The sequence below is a fragment of the Natrix helvetica genome (genome assembly GCF_964273705.1).
Source record: "Natrix helvetica genome assembly, chromosome: 1".
NCBI lineage: Eukaryota > Metazoa > Chordata > Lepidosauria > Squamata > Natricidae > Natrix > Natrix helvetica.
This window is the reverse complement of record NC_138548.1, coordinates 195338880-195353657: the sequence shown is the minus strand read 5'-3', so window position 1 is coordinate 195353657 and position 14778 is coordinate 195338880. Positions and strand designations below refer to the sequence as shown.

The 14778-nt window shown below is 42.6% G+C and overlaps 1 protein-coding gene across 3 annotated transcripts in view; it reads left to right on the top strand.

Annotated features, from left to right (window-relative positions):
- PHF8 (PHD finger protein 8) overlaps positions 1-14677 on the top strand; it is a 34839-nt gene extending 20162 nt beyond the window's left edge. For 2 of the 3 annotated variants that reach the window (XM_081938952.1, XM_081938954.1), the window contains exons 15-21: positions 889-974; positions 4157-4290; positions 5534-5802; positions 7009-7104; positions 8360-8469; positions 9092-9515; positions 10834-14677. In XM_081938952.1, coding sequence (XP_081795078.1) covers positions 889-974; positions 4157-4290; positions 5534-5802; positions 7009-7104; positions 8360-8469; positions 9092-9515; positions 10834-10922 — 1208 coding nt within the window. In that variant the 3' untranslated portion in view covers positions 10923-14677. The remainder of the gene's footprint in view (positions 1-888; positions 975-4156; positions 4291-5533; positions 5803-7008; positions 7105-8359; positions 8470-9091; positions 9516-10833) is intronic. The other variant, XM_081938953.1, reaches the window with a different exon arrangement.
- Positions 14678-14778: the final 101 nt, after the last annotated feature.

Sequence of the window (14778 nt, the reverse complement as noted above, 5' to 3'; positions counted from 1 at the left end):
GCTCTCTAGGGTGGATGCATTTCTCTTGGGTTGGGCAAATACCACTTCCATGTTCACTCGTGCTAACTCTGGTCATGCTTTTGGCTGTCTCCTTCATCTCTGTTCCAAGCCTCCCTTCCAAATGTCTGTCTGCTAAGAGCTATCGGCTTCTTTATTACGAATTGCTTATGTGCTTTCAGGCACCTCATTGTAATGGCAACAACTTAAAAATAATTAACCACCAACACACTTATTGTTCTGTGGCTAACACTGTCACCAATCCATGAAGTTTATTTTATAAAAACTAAAGCTGGAGTTTTAGAGAAGCTAAATTCTGTATTCCGTGCTGTCTTGGTTTTTAAACATATTTTTTGGAGTGCGATTACAATTTAAAATGTGACTTTGCTGTTCTGTTTTCTTTTATGAATGATTCTTTCTTATCTTCAACTTCAGTAGTGGTTGCCTAAATTCCATTCTCTTATTTCATCTTTGACCTTCTACTTTCATTAAAAGAGGTTATATAGTTTCTATACCTGCTTTATGGGGGCACTTGTTGACTTCCAAAGCTTAGGTTGTGTCCCTAATTGTTTATCATTATTATTGATTTATAAAATGGCAAGTGAGTCCTATATATGTTTTCTTGGCAGTAAGTCCCACCATGACTTACAGGGCAGATTCCTATGTAGGTGAATGTGTAGGGTAACTGTTATCTAAACCACAGTTTTCAGGGCTGATTCCTAGGCTGGTGGGTATCTATACAGATACCACCACTATCTAAGTCACAAGAGCCACATATGTCTCTCTTCGGAAAATTAATACATTTCTGCTTGATTCACAGCTTGTGTGATTTGCAAGCCTTTCCTCAGTTTCCAGTGACATATTTTAACATCTATGTTCTTCCAATTCCAGAATTTCCTCGGAAACTGCCACGAGCCAAACCCTGTTCCGACCCAAATAAAGTGCGAGAGCCAGGGGAAGTAGAATTTGACATTGAAGTAAGTCTGGTACACATGATCAGGATTGTGGAGTTGTGACAACTGGGTAGGGTCACCACCTAGGAGTGGGGATTCATTGTGACGCGAGGCACTTCTAGCAGTTTTGGCTCAGGATGCATTTTTAAAAGCTTGAAAAAGTTACCAGGTGCTGAATATCTTCCCTGTATCCTAGAGTCATTTTATTTAGCCCTGACTCACCAGTCAGTCTTAAGGACAGAGTTATTGCTTTGTTAGCCTCCACCAAACTGTACTATAGTTTCTGTGGTGCCCAGATGGCTACATCCCACCTCACAAGATTGTTGTGGGAAAATAGGAGGCATGAGTACTAGGCACATTCGTCACTTTGAGCTATACATAAACGAGGATGAAAGATAATAGCGATGATGATACCCATGATATTTTCTTGGCAGCAATATGGACATAGTTTACCATTGCTGCCTTCTGGAATATTCTTTTGACTTACACCCATTTGAGGACATCTGGGCAGTTTCATATTCAAAGGTTACGTAGATCTGATGCAAACAAAATCAGCCAGGTCCTGTCCCCTGATAAGTCCTAGAGCGATAATATAAAATAATCACATGAGCTACAGTAGCTAAGTGAAACCAATTCAAGTAGAAATGGTAATGGCATTTTAAGAAACATTTATTTTGTTGGTCATATCCCTGAGGAATAATCATGTACAATTTTAAACATGACACTCTCCCTCTGTCTAAGGAGTAACTGCAGTAAGGAATCACGGGTCCAATAGAAATGTTGCTCTTGAGCGTCAGCTGCACATTTTCCTCAAACGACACTCATTTTCTTTTCTTTTTTTTTAATAAAACTTTTTTTATTTTACATTTTCAAAACAAACAACTCAAAGAATCCTCCTTCTTTACATACTGTAGAAAGTGTATCAGTTGGTTACAAAAAGCTTTCATGCGTCTCTTCCACTGTCGTTACAAAATTCGTATTAACTCAAGTATTTTAAATCGGATATTTTTATACATATTACTCTCATCATACCTCCATTTTCATTTGACTATAATTGTTTAAACGTCCTTCATCATAAACTGTACCAAGATTTAAAACCTGACCACATACTGGCATTTCATTTGTTATTTCTAATATCCTCCAATAACACTATATCCTTATGGCTTATTCTGACTAAACATCAATAATATTTAGTAACAAAAATTTCTAATCCTCCTTTCCAAATCACTGTTTACAATTTACATCCATTTCCTTATGTTGTACCCATACATATATATACATTGTTATCATTATCCCTCCTTCATTTAACTCTATCCATTATCATAGCATTCCCCCCCCCCCCCCCAAATAATCAAAACTTAGCTAAATTCAACTTGGTTCTTTTTCATTAACCTTTATATATAACCAAATAATTTCTAATCTTCCTTTCATAGGTACCATTCAATATTCATATCCAATTACTACTTGTCATACCAATACATATGCATACATTATTATCATTATCAGTTGTTTATTTAACCATATCTATTGTCACTAAATTTCACTCAATTTAAGTAGTTTTAAATTATACACTTTTATCTATCAACCTGTGTCTTTCCAGTAGCAAAACAATCTACAAGTCTTCTACCATTTGTGGTATCAGTCCTCTAATCATCTCCTTAATCAAATTTGTATGGACTCCTCTTTGCAACTCATTGCTTATTGAGTCTCTCATGTAATTTCGGTGCCCTTCTTCTGTTTCCTTGATCAGCTTATCTTTAATTGTCAGTGGTGTTATCAATGATGTTGCTAATAAAATTTCTCTCTTTAAATCCATAAATTCTTTTGTTTTTTCATCTTCTGTATCTTGCCATCTGGGGTAGAGTTCCCCTCCATTTAATTCCTCTTTCCGTATTCCACTCTTTCCATTTCCAGACACCAACCAATCACCATAGATATCAGCGAATTTGATTTCTTTGTGGTCATTTTTCTCTTCGGTTTTTGGGACTCTAACCTCCACTTTTTCCACTTGATAAACATCTCCAACTTCTTCATCATATTTTACTGTTAGATGCTCTAGATTTTCCAACTTCTTCTCCATCCTCTCAAATAAGTTTGATAATTTCTGAATTTCCAACATTATCTTTTGCAAACTTAAAGCTTCTTTCTGCTGTTGAAATTGTGCCATAATTTCCAGTTGGCAAATACTGCTGCTCTGGCTTGAAGGATTTTTACAAGATTAAGCATAAATACACCGTAAAATCTTCTTTTCACTTTCTCTGTTTAAAGATACAGTTCAAAAGGACACCTGTATAAACATTTTGTCCTTTGGTTCTTATCACTCTATAAACAAACTGTGAGACTTTGAATTGCCAAGCCAGACTGTTCAGTGAGGAAAGTGAAAGTGCTTTGTTTCCAATACACAAGCCTCCAGCCTCCGAGCAGCAGCACTAACTTTGTTGTTAGAATTCTCTTTGTTTCCTTCTTTTCTTTTTTTCTTTACATTCCAAGTTAAAAAAAATAAAAATCAAATTATTGAGTAAAATAGAGGAGAAAAAGAGGAAAACACACATAGTAATGAGGAGGAGAATTTTAGTCCATAGGTTGCAAAAATAATAATAAAAAAAAGATAGAAGAAGAAAACTTAATCCATTCGTTTTAAAAGACTTGCATAAATTCCATCCATAAAAATAGCATTTAAGAGCAAGATAACACACTGACCAAAACCATTCAAAGCTTAATTCCGCCGCTTATTTCTTCTGTTCTCAGATTTCAATTAATTTTAAGTTTTTTGTAGGCAGTCTCTTTTAAAACGGTAAAAAATTCCTCACCAGCTGTAAACACTTTCTCTTTCCATTTCCTTCCGTTCGGAGCCGTCCCAACTTCCTCAGCCTAGGGGCTGTGCTTTTATTGCCAGCTAGAAAAACTTCTCCTGGGTCGATCAAGGACTTTGCGGTGTCCCTGAGATCAGCAGGACATATTGTTCCCGTTCGCCGTCTCTATGGGACGGTTTAGGTCCGATTGGACCACCCAGCGATAAAAGTTTCGGCAGTGATTTCAGAGCATTGAGATCGTATGTCCGTCTCGTAGCGACGCTGGCTCCTCCTCCAAACGACACTCATTTTCTGCTAGCCTTTGAACTATTGTGCTGCTGGAGCAGCTAGGTAGGATACCCATTAGCCTAGCAAATTGGCCTCCTGTTAAAACTGGATTTATTTTGTCTGCAGGAGGACTACACCACCGAAGAGGAGGAGGATGCTTCTGGTGATGACCAATTGGAAGGCAGCAGTAGTGCTGGTGGTATCCTGGACCTGCTCAAAGCCAGTCGGCAGGTTGGCGGTGCTGACTATGATGAGCTGAGGTGTGTGGGGAATGGCTTAAAATCCTTCAAAGGCCATTGATTCTGTTTCCTGGGATGAGTGTGTGGCAGACCAGACCATGGGACCTTTTGGAACTCTGCTATTTCCGGCAAACCCCAAGCCTTGTCTGTTTTGTTTGGCCTGCTGTGAAGGAGGCCCTGGAGCCATGTAAAGTACAGCTCAATTTTAACAATTAGTAGTTGACCTTTTTATTTTTTTCATCCCTGGTAAACCGCTTTTTAATACTCAAAATAACAATATTTTTAACATTTCAAGTAGGCTCTTTGCCCCTCTCATCAGCAAATGAGTTTTCTGGTGAGGAGGTAACCGAGTCTTGCGGGGCTTCAGAGTGGGGAGCCAGAGAGTTCCCTTCCAACTGCCCCTTTGGGAAGGCACCTTTCCACCTTAGTTCTCAAACTGTTAAGATTTTACCTGAGCCACATGCAGGTGCAGGAAATACATCTATAGGCCCCTCAGGCAGTGGATTTCATAGGTTTTCCCCTCCACCAGACTCAAGGGCGGAAGCAAGGAGGGGGATGCGCAAGGTGACTCTTTTTGATCACCAGTTTCCAGTTGACAAGAGATCTGCTGCTACGTCAACCATTTGCCATATATTGAAACCAACATGGAACCCTTTCATGTTTTTCTGTTCATTATACCTGAGAGGGCTTTGATGACTTAGGGATTTAGAATGAATGAGTTTCAGATTTTTCTTTCTTTCTTTAAACAGCATTATGTCTGTTTAAGTAGATTTCACCTTCTACCATCCAGATTGGTTAGATCACAATTCCTCTTCTTTTTTAGCCTCTATAGGAAGCATTAATACGAATATCCAAGTTGGGAGAGAAATCATGAAAACATATTTCGAGGTAATATTTGAGCCATGGTGGTACAGTGGTTAGATTGCAGTATTGCAGGCTAACTCTGTCCACCACCAGGCGTTCAATCCTGACAAAGCTCAAGTTTGACTCAGCCTTCCATCCTTCCGGGGTGGGTAAAATGAGAACCCAGATTGTTGGGGACAATAGACTGACTCTGTAAACCGCTTAGAGAGGGCTGTATAAAAGCACTATGAAGCGGTATATAAGCCTAAGTGCTATTGCTATTGCTGTTTTGTCAGTGCAGTGATTATGACCTGTCTAAGGGTACTGAGAAGTGTTGTTGTCCAGAGGTCTGTTGGATAAAATCATGTATGTAGTGTCCCAGTGCTGATACAATAAGGACTCATTTCTATTGTCTCCGCAGTGATGCTCCTGCATCTCCCAGTACTCAGGAAGCCATCCAAGGCATGTTGTGCATGGCCAACCTCCAGTCGTCCTCCTCGGGAGGTGCCTCCAGCTTGCAGGCCTGGTTGGCAGCTGGGCATGAACGTGGCTCTGCAGGAGCCTCCGGTACACAGCGCTCAGGGAAGAGACCCATCAAACGGCCGGCTCATCACAGCACTGACAGCGAGGAAGAGGCCAGCATGGATGAGCAGGAGAGCCTGGGAGCCTGTTTTAAGGATGCTGAATACAGTAAGGAATGGGAAGAGATTTACTACTCTGTTGGAAGGTTCGACAAGACAAATAGGGCTTTCCCCCCCCTCCTGGGCAGAAAAGTTAAAAGGCTACTTGAAATCGATTGGCCTGCAAGAGTGCTGTGCATTGCAAAGTATGGATCTTAATATACACCTACACTACCTGTACAACACATGCAAAGTGGAACTCTGGAAGTCTATTGCAGTTCCTTCACTGTTCCCTGTATAGGTCCTCCCATGTAAAAACCCACTGTCCTGTTGTCCTTGGTTTAGTGGTCTCCGGAGGTGTGAGGCTAGCACAGTTTGAGTGGAAACTTCAACACATCTGAAGGACATCAAATTGGGGAAGGCTGGAGAATTGGCCTGCAGTGGTTAGATTGTGCAGAGCATCCCCCAACCAGCTTCCCATCTCTCGTGCCAAACTGTTCACTTTCTAATGGTTTTCTTGCTCCTACTTCAGCAGTGTATTATGCCACTGACCTGGATAGATGGCATTTGATCACTAGCCACTGGTTTAGGAACATGCCAGTTTTTGTAGGGCTATTTGGACTTGTCTAGCTGGAAACTGCTGTAGTTGTGCTGAGTTTCCTTTCCCAAGCAGGGAAAAATACAAACGAGTGGGCATTTCTGGCCTTGGCAACAATCCTGATGGCTTTTAGAGCTGTGCAAGGAGTTGAATGGACAGGCAAAGTGTCTAGAATGGGGAGCAGACCATCTTGTAAACTTTTGGAGGTGTCACTCTGGCTTGGAATTCAAGACCTTGTAGAGACTTTGATCTTGTTTGACTTCTGGACTTCCTCTTGCAGGGAGGAATCTTTGTCCTTCTGCATGGGGAGAAGCTGCTTTACCCAGCTTAATTCATCCTCCTGTCTTTACAGACTTTGCTACTCAAAATTATAACCAAAGCCTTTTGGTTTTCTGCAAGTACCGAACGTGTCCCCTTAGCTTGGTTTAAAAAATAATTGCATCAGAAAGATTCATGTTTTGTGAAAAGGAGCTACTCTATAATACATGAAAAGATATCCGGTTGATATAAATTGAGCAGATAAATACTTATGGTTATAGCAATAAAGCATTTGTCTTCAGAGAAATCTAGCTTCCCTTCATGTGCCCCATTACAATCACAGTTTCTTGTTTGCACCTCCCATATATTCAGACCTGAAAAATTTACAATTCATGTCCAACTGTGTTCCCCTCTCTGTAGTTTACCCGTCCTTGGAATCAGATGAGGATGACCCAGCCTTGAAGTCACTGCCAAAGAAGAAAAAATGCACGGATGATGCTCCATGGAGTCCTAAAGGTAACCATCCATCGCCTGTAACAGATGGTGTGCATTTAATATGAGTCTATACAAAGGGATACACAAACACAATTCCCTGGGACTAGTTCATCTAAAAAGCAAATTTCTAATCCTTTTGCACATGAAAATATACCTGAAAGTGTTTGAGATGAAAAATGTAATGAGGATTCTAACGCAAGGAGAATTGCTGAAGACATACTTGAGGATGGGATTTCATTGTGCAAGTGCTTATCATTGACTATCCCAGTCACCAACCATTTACAGAGTGAAGTAGGTCATAATTCTTGGAAACACACAAAGCACAATGGTATGGACATAGAAGGCAAATGAGATCCAGGCAGAAGAAAAACATCATGGCTTCAAAATCTTAAGGGACTGGTTTGGACAAAACTCAACAGCACTTTTTCGTGCAGCTGTTGATAAAAATAGGATCACCAACATGATCGCCAACATCCAATGACGGATATGGCACAAGAAGAAGAATGGTCATAGAACTTACTTTTTGTTCTGTGATGTATGGAAAGACTATTGGTTAGAGCAGTGAGTTTTCTCTGCTTAAACCCAAAACTGCATTGAGCATAGACAACCTGTATTGCAGCTTTGCCTTATTACAGTTTGTAGAAATGTCTGGGAGCCACAATTCTGAATGTGGAGATCTTTCTGGTTCTCTTGATACCTGAAATGGGAGTTGGAGGGGTGGGCTTTCATTGTAATAGTAAAAATTTGAGACAGATCTTCTCTTGAGTATATTGGGAAGGGAATTTTATTTAAAAAACAACAACGCTGAACTCTGCAACCTAGCTTTGCTAATTATGATACACCTGCCCTCACTTGGCTCCATAGTATATCCGGCTTAGTTCAATTTACAAATGCAGATTGTTTTCTTTTTCTTTGTGTTTTGCCTGTGATAAGTAAACCTTTCAGAGTGAGCACTGCATCTGTGAGGGCTCTGAGGCCTTAATTACAGATTTGTGGCCCAGATTTTGTGGATTTCCAGTAAACGAAGCTTCCATTATCTTATTCTTGAGTTTATGGGTTTGTAGGGCAAAAGGATATGTTTTATATGTACCAAGTGGGAGCAAGTAGAGCAGCATTTCCTAATCTTGGGGTGCTTCAGATCTTGGGAACTGCAGCTCCCAGAATTCCTCAGCCCAAATGGCAACCTGGGCATTACCATTCCACATAAGTTGAAACCATCAAGGTTGGGGGAAGGCGGAATAGAAAAATTCTTCATGTGAACTTTCCCTCTTCACAGCCCGGGTGACCCCAACTCTACCCAAGCAAGACCGCCCTGTCCGTGAAGGAACCAGAGTGGCATCTGTCGAGACTGGTCTGGCAGCTGCAGCAGCTAAACTAGCTCAGCAGGTAAATGGCCAGGTTGGTTTAGGGATAGAAAGAGCAGGTTGCGAGGCCCAAACAGACTCTTCCTCGGGAGGGAGGCCTTCTTCTTCAGTAAAACATCGGCTTCATCAGTGGGGAAAGCTTGGGGTGTTTCAGGAAGATAGAATTGTTGTTCAATAGAAAGCATACTCATTGTTAAGGGTAGTGTGCTGCCTTCTATATACTGGTTTTTCTCCGTATATTGCTCAGCGCACTCAGTGTGGTGACCGATTGTTTATGTGTTTATTCCCTTTCTATGCCATCACACTCAAAAGACTGAATGGTACATAGCACAGTTCAACATATGCAGGAACTAGAAAACGCCACCCCGGGATCAGCAATCACTAAACAATGAACAGAAATATAGCAAAATTTATTCTAAAAGAGCCAGAGCAATATATGTCATAGGATAGCATCATTGCATAAGTTGTTAAAGTGTGTGTGTGTGTGTGTTGAATTTAGGATAGCTAGTTCATTCAGTGTTCTCGAATGGGAATTCAAATGTGTAAGAATCCTTTCAAGACATTTCCAGGTACCATTAATGGATTCAGCCAGGCAGGAGCAACAGGAATCCCTAGCAGTGCTGTCCTTTATGCTCTGCATAAAGGATTTGTGCCTCTTTTCTCTTCCTTTTAAGGAACATCAGAAGTCGCAGCGGAGGAAATTCGTGGTAAAAAGGAAGCCACCATCTCCAAAAGCTCCTAGTCCAGAACCGGAGCCGGAGCCAGAACCAGAGCCAGAGCCAGAGCCAGAGCCAGAACTGATAGAAGCAGAAGTGGAGCCAGATGTGCCATCTCCACCCCTTGTCCCCCAGGAACCAGATCCTGAGCTGGAGGCCCCTGTGCCCACCCCTCCACCGGAAACAAAACAGGAGCAGTTTGCTGGCAGCCTGGTGGATCATGAATACACCGCTCGGCCTAATGTCTTTGGAATGGCCCAGGTGAACCGGGGCTCCACGCCCATGGCCCCAGGGGTCTTCTTGTCTCAGCGGCGCCCCTCAGCTGGCTCACCTGGTCCTCAAGCAGCACAGGGTAAGCTTGGACTTCAAAAGGGAAGGGCCAATCCTTTTGACGTTGTTTAAAGAAGAGTTCTAATTGTCTAAGATCTGCCACAAGGTGTTCTTGCCAGTGGAAGAGAGGGATAGTGGAAGAATATGGCTTGTACTAGTCATTCATAGGATGCATTCTGGGCAATCAAATACTGAACACCCTTAGTGGTATTATCTATTATCAGCTGTGCTGCATTCAAAGGAAGTTATCAGTTCAAATAATACCTCACCTTGAATATCTCACATGGGATAATACTAGTGCATTGTGTAGCACTTTTAAAGTTGTCATAAATTATATAGCATTGTGAGCATTCTGGACTTTCTTATAAGAATAAAGTATTGTCTGAGTAAGGAAACCGAGGCTGGTGTGAATTGAGGCAGGTAGGAACCACTGGATCCTGGCAAGATCCAGACACATTCTGTGTGATCCATAACATCACACAGATGGAGTTCATGGTTCCCCACTCTGCTGACCGTTGTGAGAGAAAATTAGATTCTTGTTCCCTTGTGGGAGGATTTTTGGCTCCCAAGTGGAAAGCAAGCAGATGAAAGAAACAAGATGCCATTTTTAATGTTCGTCTTAGATTCATTCTGTAGCTGGAGAAAACGTGGTGAGTTTCATCCTCCACATCAGCAGAGACTTTCTTCAGAAGGGAAATAAACTGGTTTTATGACTCGAGTAAACCTCTATACTTTTAAAGCTCTTGTCTCTGCAACCCTTAACTAGATAAAACAGTGCCTCCTGGGGCAATTTTTTTTTGAACTAAGGTACCTCAAATGGATCATTTTACAGAATGCATCCAAAATCCTCAACGTGCGATTTCTGTGGAATTGAAATTTGGCAAATTTTATAAAACATTTTATGACATACAAAGTGTCATAAAACCTTTCTGGTGGTCAGTTCCTGATGCTTCACTGTGCTATACAGCGGCGATCCCCAACCTTTACGGCTTGGCGGCCCAGCAGTGGGGGAGGGGGAACCAGCTCGCACAAGCAGTGGGCCGTGTGCATGCTGGCCTGTCGCTCACACAAGTTGAGTGCAAGCCCACCACTCGCACCAGGCCATGTCCTGGTAGTGGGCCACGGCCCAGGGGTTGGGGACCTTTGCCTTACAGTTCAACATGGGCTACTTTCAAGGCAGCTATATCTCTGAATATTTCCCTGAATTTATAAAAGAACTTTTCAAGTACATTAGAAGTTCTGTCATGGTTGAAGGCACCATGAAGGAAATCTGGTAACGAAATATCTCTAAAATGGTTTCTAGTTAGAATGATAACTCTTTTTTTTTTCTTCCCCTTCAGGAAAACGCCCCAAGAAGGGCTTAGCGACAGCCAAACAGCGACTGGGACGCATCCTGAAGATCCATCGCAATGGCAAGCTACTCCTCTGAGTGCATCCCCATGTCAGTTCCAGACCACATGCCCAGCTCTTGGGCAGCAGAAGTTGGGTGAGGCACAGAGACCCACTTGGAGGCACCACCTAGTGTCTTTGGAGGGCTGACAGGACCTTGGGCATATGGACAAGGCCTGCGCTACTCTACCTCTCCTTCCCTCACATGGATCAGAGCCAAGTCTGAGCTGCCTGTGTTACTGTTGGGAGCTTTGAACTCGATTGGCAGCACCTGAACACAGAGGTGAACCATACTGGTTTCCCTGAAGAGACAGACAACGTAGGAGGCGGGGGCTTCGTTGTGCCCGCTGATTCTCCATCCCTACCTCGACCCACTGCACTTCCTTTTTTTTTTTGTTTTTGTTCTGGGGCTGATAACTCTTTTTGAATGTTCCCTTCCCTCTGTCAAGTCACACCTTACAGATGTTGGTTTTATCTTTTCCTCCTAGCAGCTTCAAATGCCCTTTGTATCTTTTGTTGCTGTTGGCAGACCCTGGCATGCCAAGGAGTGTTTCTTTTTTTTCCTTTTCTTTTCATTACTTTTTAAAAATGTTTTTTCCCAGCAGAAAGTAGCTGATTGTTGTTGTTTTTACGCAAGCGGAGGGTTTCTTTGCAGTCTTCAAGAACAGCGTTCCTCAACTTTTGAGATGAGTGGACTTCCAGAAATCTTCAGCTGGCACTACTTTTGGCTGGAGAATTCTTGAAGTTCACCCATCTTAAAATTGCTCCGCTTGAGATATGCTGTTCTGGAGAGATCCTTCCAAAGCCTGGAAGGGCAGGAGAGGAACCACTTGTTTTACTAAGGGAACTGGATGCTTCCCTGTTCTTCAGCCGTCAGGGATTTGTGGATGGAGTTGGCAGATACTGGAAATAACTCCCTCTCCGTTGAGAGAATTTTGAAACTTCCAGTCATTTGGCAGCAGGGAATCATTCATTCATCATACCTTGCGTTATCCATCCAAAATAGAGAGCTTCACAAGAGATCTGTGTCTCCAGAATGCAAAAGGGAAAGGTGGCCTAATGTGTTATAAAATTTTTGCAGCGTGTACAAGAAGGCAGTTGAGGTAGAAGGCTCAGTGAGCAGCCTCCTCCCTAATTTGCCTATCTGTACATGCAAATGTATCTTAAATGGATGAAAAGGAACGTTGGTCCTACCTGAACGTTTTTCTCAGCATGGCGCAGGACGGTCCAGGAGTGGGTTGTTCAAGCCTTATTTGCCCACAAGACTGAGTCAGAATTTAAGCCACGCCTCCAGCTTCCTCTGCTGATATCCAATTCCGCTGAGGCGCAGCTCTAACTAGAGAAACGAAAGAAGAACAGGCCTGCCCGCAGCATTAGTAGCCCCCAGGGACCCGGACCTAACCAAAAAACAATAACTAGGGTGGAACCTGGACCGTCCTGCGCCACGCTGAGAAGAACGGCGATCATGTGACTCCCCCCGGAAGTTCAGCAAAATGGCTGCTGCCTCATGGCCACTAACAAAATGGCCATCACCACGAGGACCTTCCCAAGATGGCCACCGCCCAAGGAGCTCTCCCAAAATGGCCGCCCCCAGCGCCCCATACTCACAAGGGAGAAGCCTCCAGACAAAAACCAATGGTCAGGCGAGCAAACAGCCATGAGATCATCCGGTCGGCTGCGCAGCCCTCCACAATTAACAGCCAGCGCTGATCACGTCCTACTGTCGTTCCGGACCGTTTGCAGGTACGCGGGAATGCCAGCGTGCTGCACACACGCTCCTCACACTTGCAGCCTCGATGTCCGCCCACTGCAGCCCCTGAGAGCCAGCGGCAACGTGGGTTAACTTCCCCGGCCCGCTCACGAGCTAATAATCGGAAGCAATTTAAACGGAGCCGCAATGGACTCCGATGGCCAGCCCAGCCGGAGCTTGCCTGCGATGAACCTGGGACCTCCAGCAGGGTCTAGCCCATACAATTAGCTACTCTAGCACAAGCAGGTGGAAGAAAGAGCTTGTGAGCCAAGTTCAGACACCTTCCATCCGGTAGCGACATCAATTTAATTAAAAGAAAAAAAATCAAACTATTCTAGGAAAGAAAACCAATTTTCACTAACAGCAAAGGTTTTTTACATCTCTTTTTGGGCAAGACTGAGTCGGAAATTGGATATCAGCAGAGGAAGCTGGAGGCGTGGCTTAAATTCTGACTCAGTCTCTTGGGCAAATAAGGATTAAACAACCCACTCATGGACCCTCCTGCGCCATCAGCTGGAGAATCCCAGCTCTCTCCAATCGGTAGTTGAAAACCATTCAGGCCAGCATCTCTTGCCAGATGGGGCTGCCAACCAAGAGATTCCATGTGAAATATTAGCAGATTCTTCCTGCTCCCGATGTGAAGTTTTCCAGGAGGCTTCACATCTGTTCCTGTTGCAGATCTCTTGTTTTGTTAATTTCAGGGCTTTTTTATTATTATTATTATTTACATTCTTGGCATAAGGTAGTCTGTCCTCCCTTCTCCTCCTCCTCCTCCTCCTCCCCCTTCTATGGCGGCAGGGAGGGCGTCATGCCCCCTAAGTAAGACTTAACAGATGTTTCTACCCAGCAGCACAGCTCAGTGAATACAGCTGTGTATCATATTTTTACACCAGACTCCAGCAAGCTTTGTGTAAATGTTTTGAATTCTATTTTTTAGGCCTCGCTCTAGAAATGTGTGCTTAAGGGGGAGAAAATTATATATATATATAATTTATATATAATTATATAAAATTATATATATAATTTTTTTCCAGGGGTTAGAATAAAAGAAAACCTTCAGTTTATTGTAGCATATGCCTGAGATATATTTTTCTGATTCTGTTCTTTTAGGAACTAATGCTTTCATTGGAATCTGGGAGAACTTGCCCACAAAATTTGTTTTTCTGGAGAGCCTGATACCGAAATACAGATATAGCAGTTTCTTGCACAAGAGTTACTATAGGGAGTGCAGCACCCTGACCAAGGCATACATTCTACATATAGTTTTTTTTTGGGGGGGGGGGGGCATTATTATGCACAGCTTTTTGTTTTAAAGAGGGCTGTGCTGAAAGGATTCACCACTGGGACAATTATTTCAGGAACGCTATCTAAACCTTTTTGTTGGGGGGGGGCAGTTTTTTTTGCCAATTGGGGGGAAAATGTGATCCTAAATTGCTATAGCATCAAATCACCAAATTGAACGTTTGCCCATTTAATTATTTTAAACTGACACTCCTTGGTACTATTCATGAAGTGTGCCTCACAAGCCACCTTTTGTTCAGAATTGGCATTATTAATGGTCTATTGATTTTTCGATGCACAAAATTAATACCCGAAATTTAATTTATCAAGCAAAACTGAAAGGCTCGTTTTCCCAGCTAAGGGTCATTGCCTTTTTACTTTTCCTTAAATTATTCTCCTATATTTGCTTCAGCTGCAGGTTTACAATAATATCTCGGGCAGCAATTTTTGTTTTTATTGTAAGAATTGTAAAATACACATTAACATATGAAAAGAGAGTCTGATCCGGCAATAATTACAAGGACAATAAATCTTGAGTGCTGCAGGGCCCCAGGAACTTTGGGGGTGTGGGGGAGGGAAGGAATGGTTCTTGGCTGCAAAACTGAGGGGGTTTTCTTACTGCAGACAAGCAAAACAGGTAAAAGAAATATACATATAATGCAGGAGCATCACGAAGAATACCATCCAACCTTCTGCAAGGAGAAATAGAGCCAGTCTGCTCTCCCCCATTATGTAAGATTCTGTATGGATTAGAAAGGCTGATGGAAGGAAAATCCCTGGACAGAGGCTAGATTCACGTCCGTCAGATTATTGGTGTGATTTATTTGATTCTGCCTCTCGGGTTGCCACATGCTAAAAAATTTAT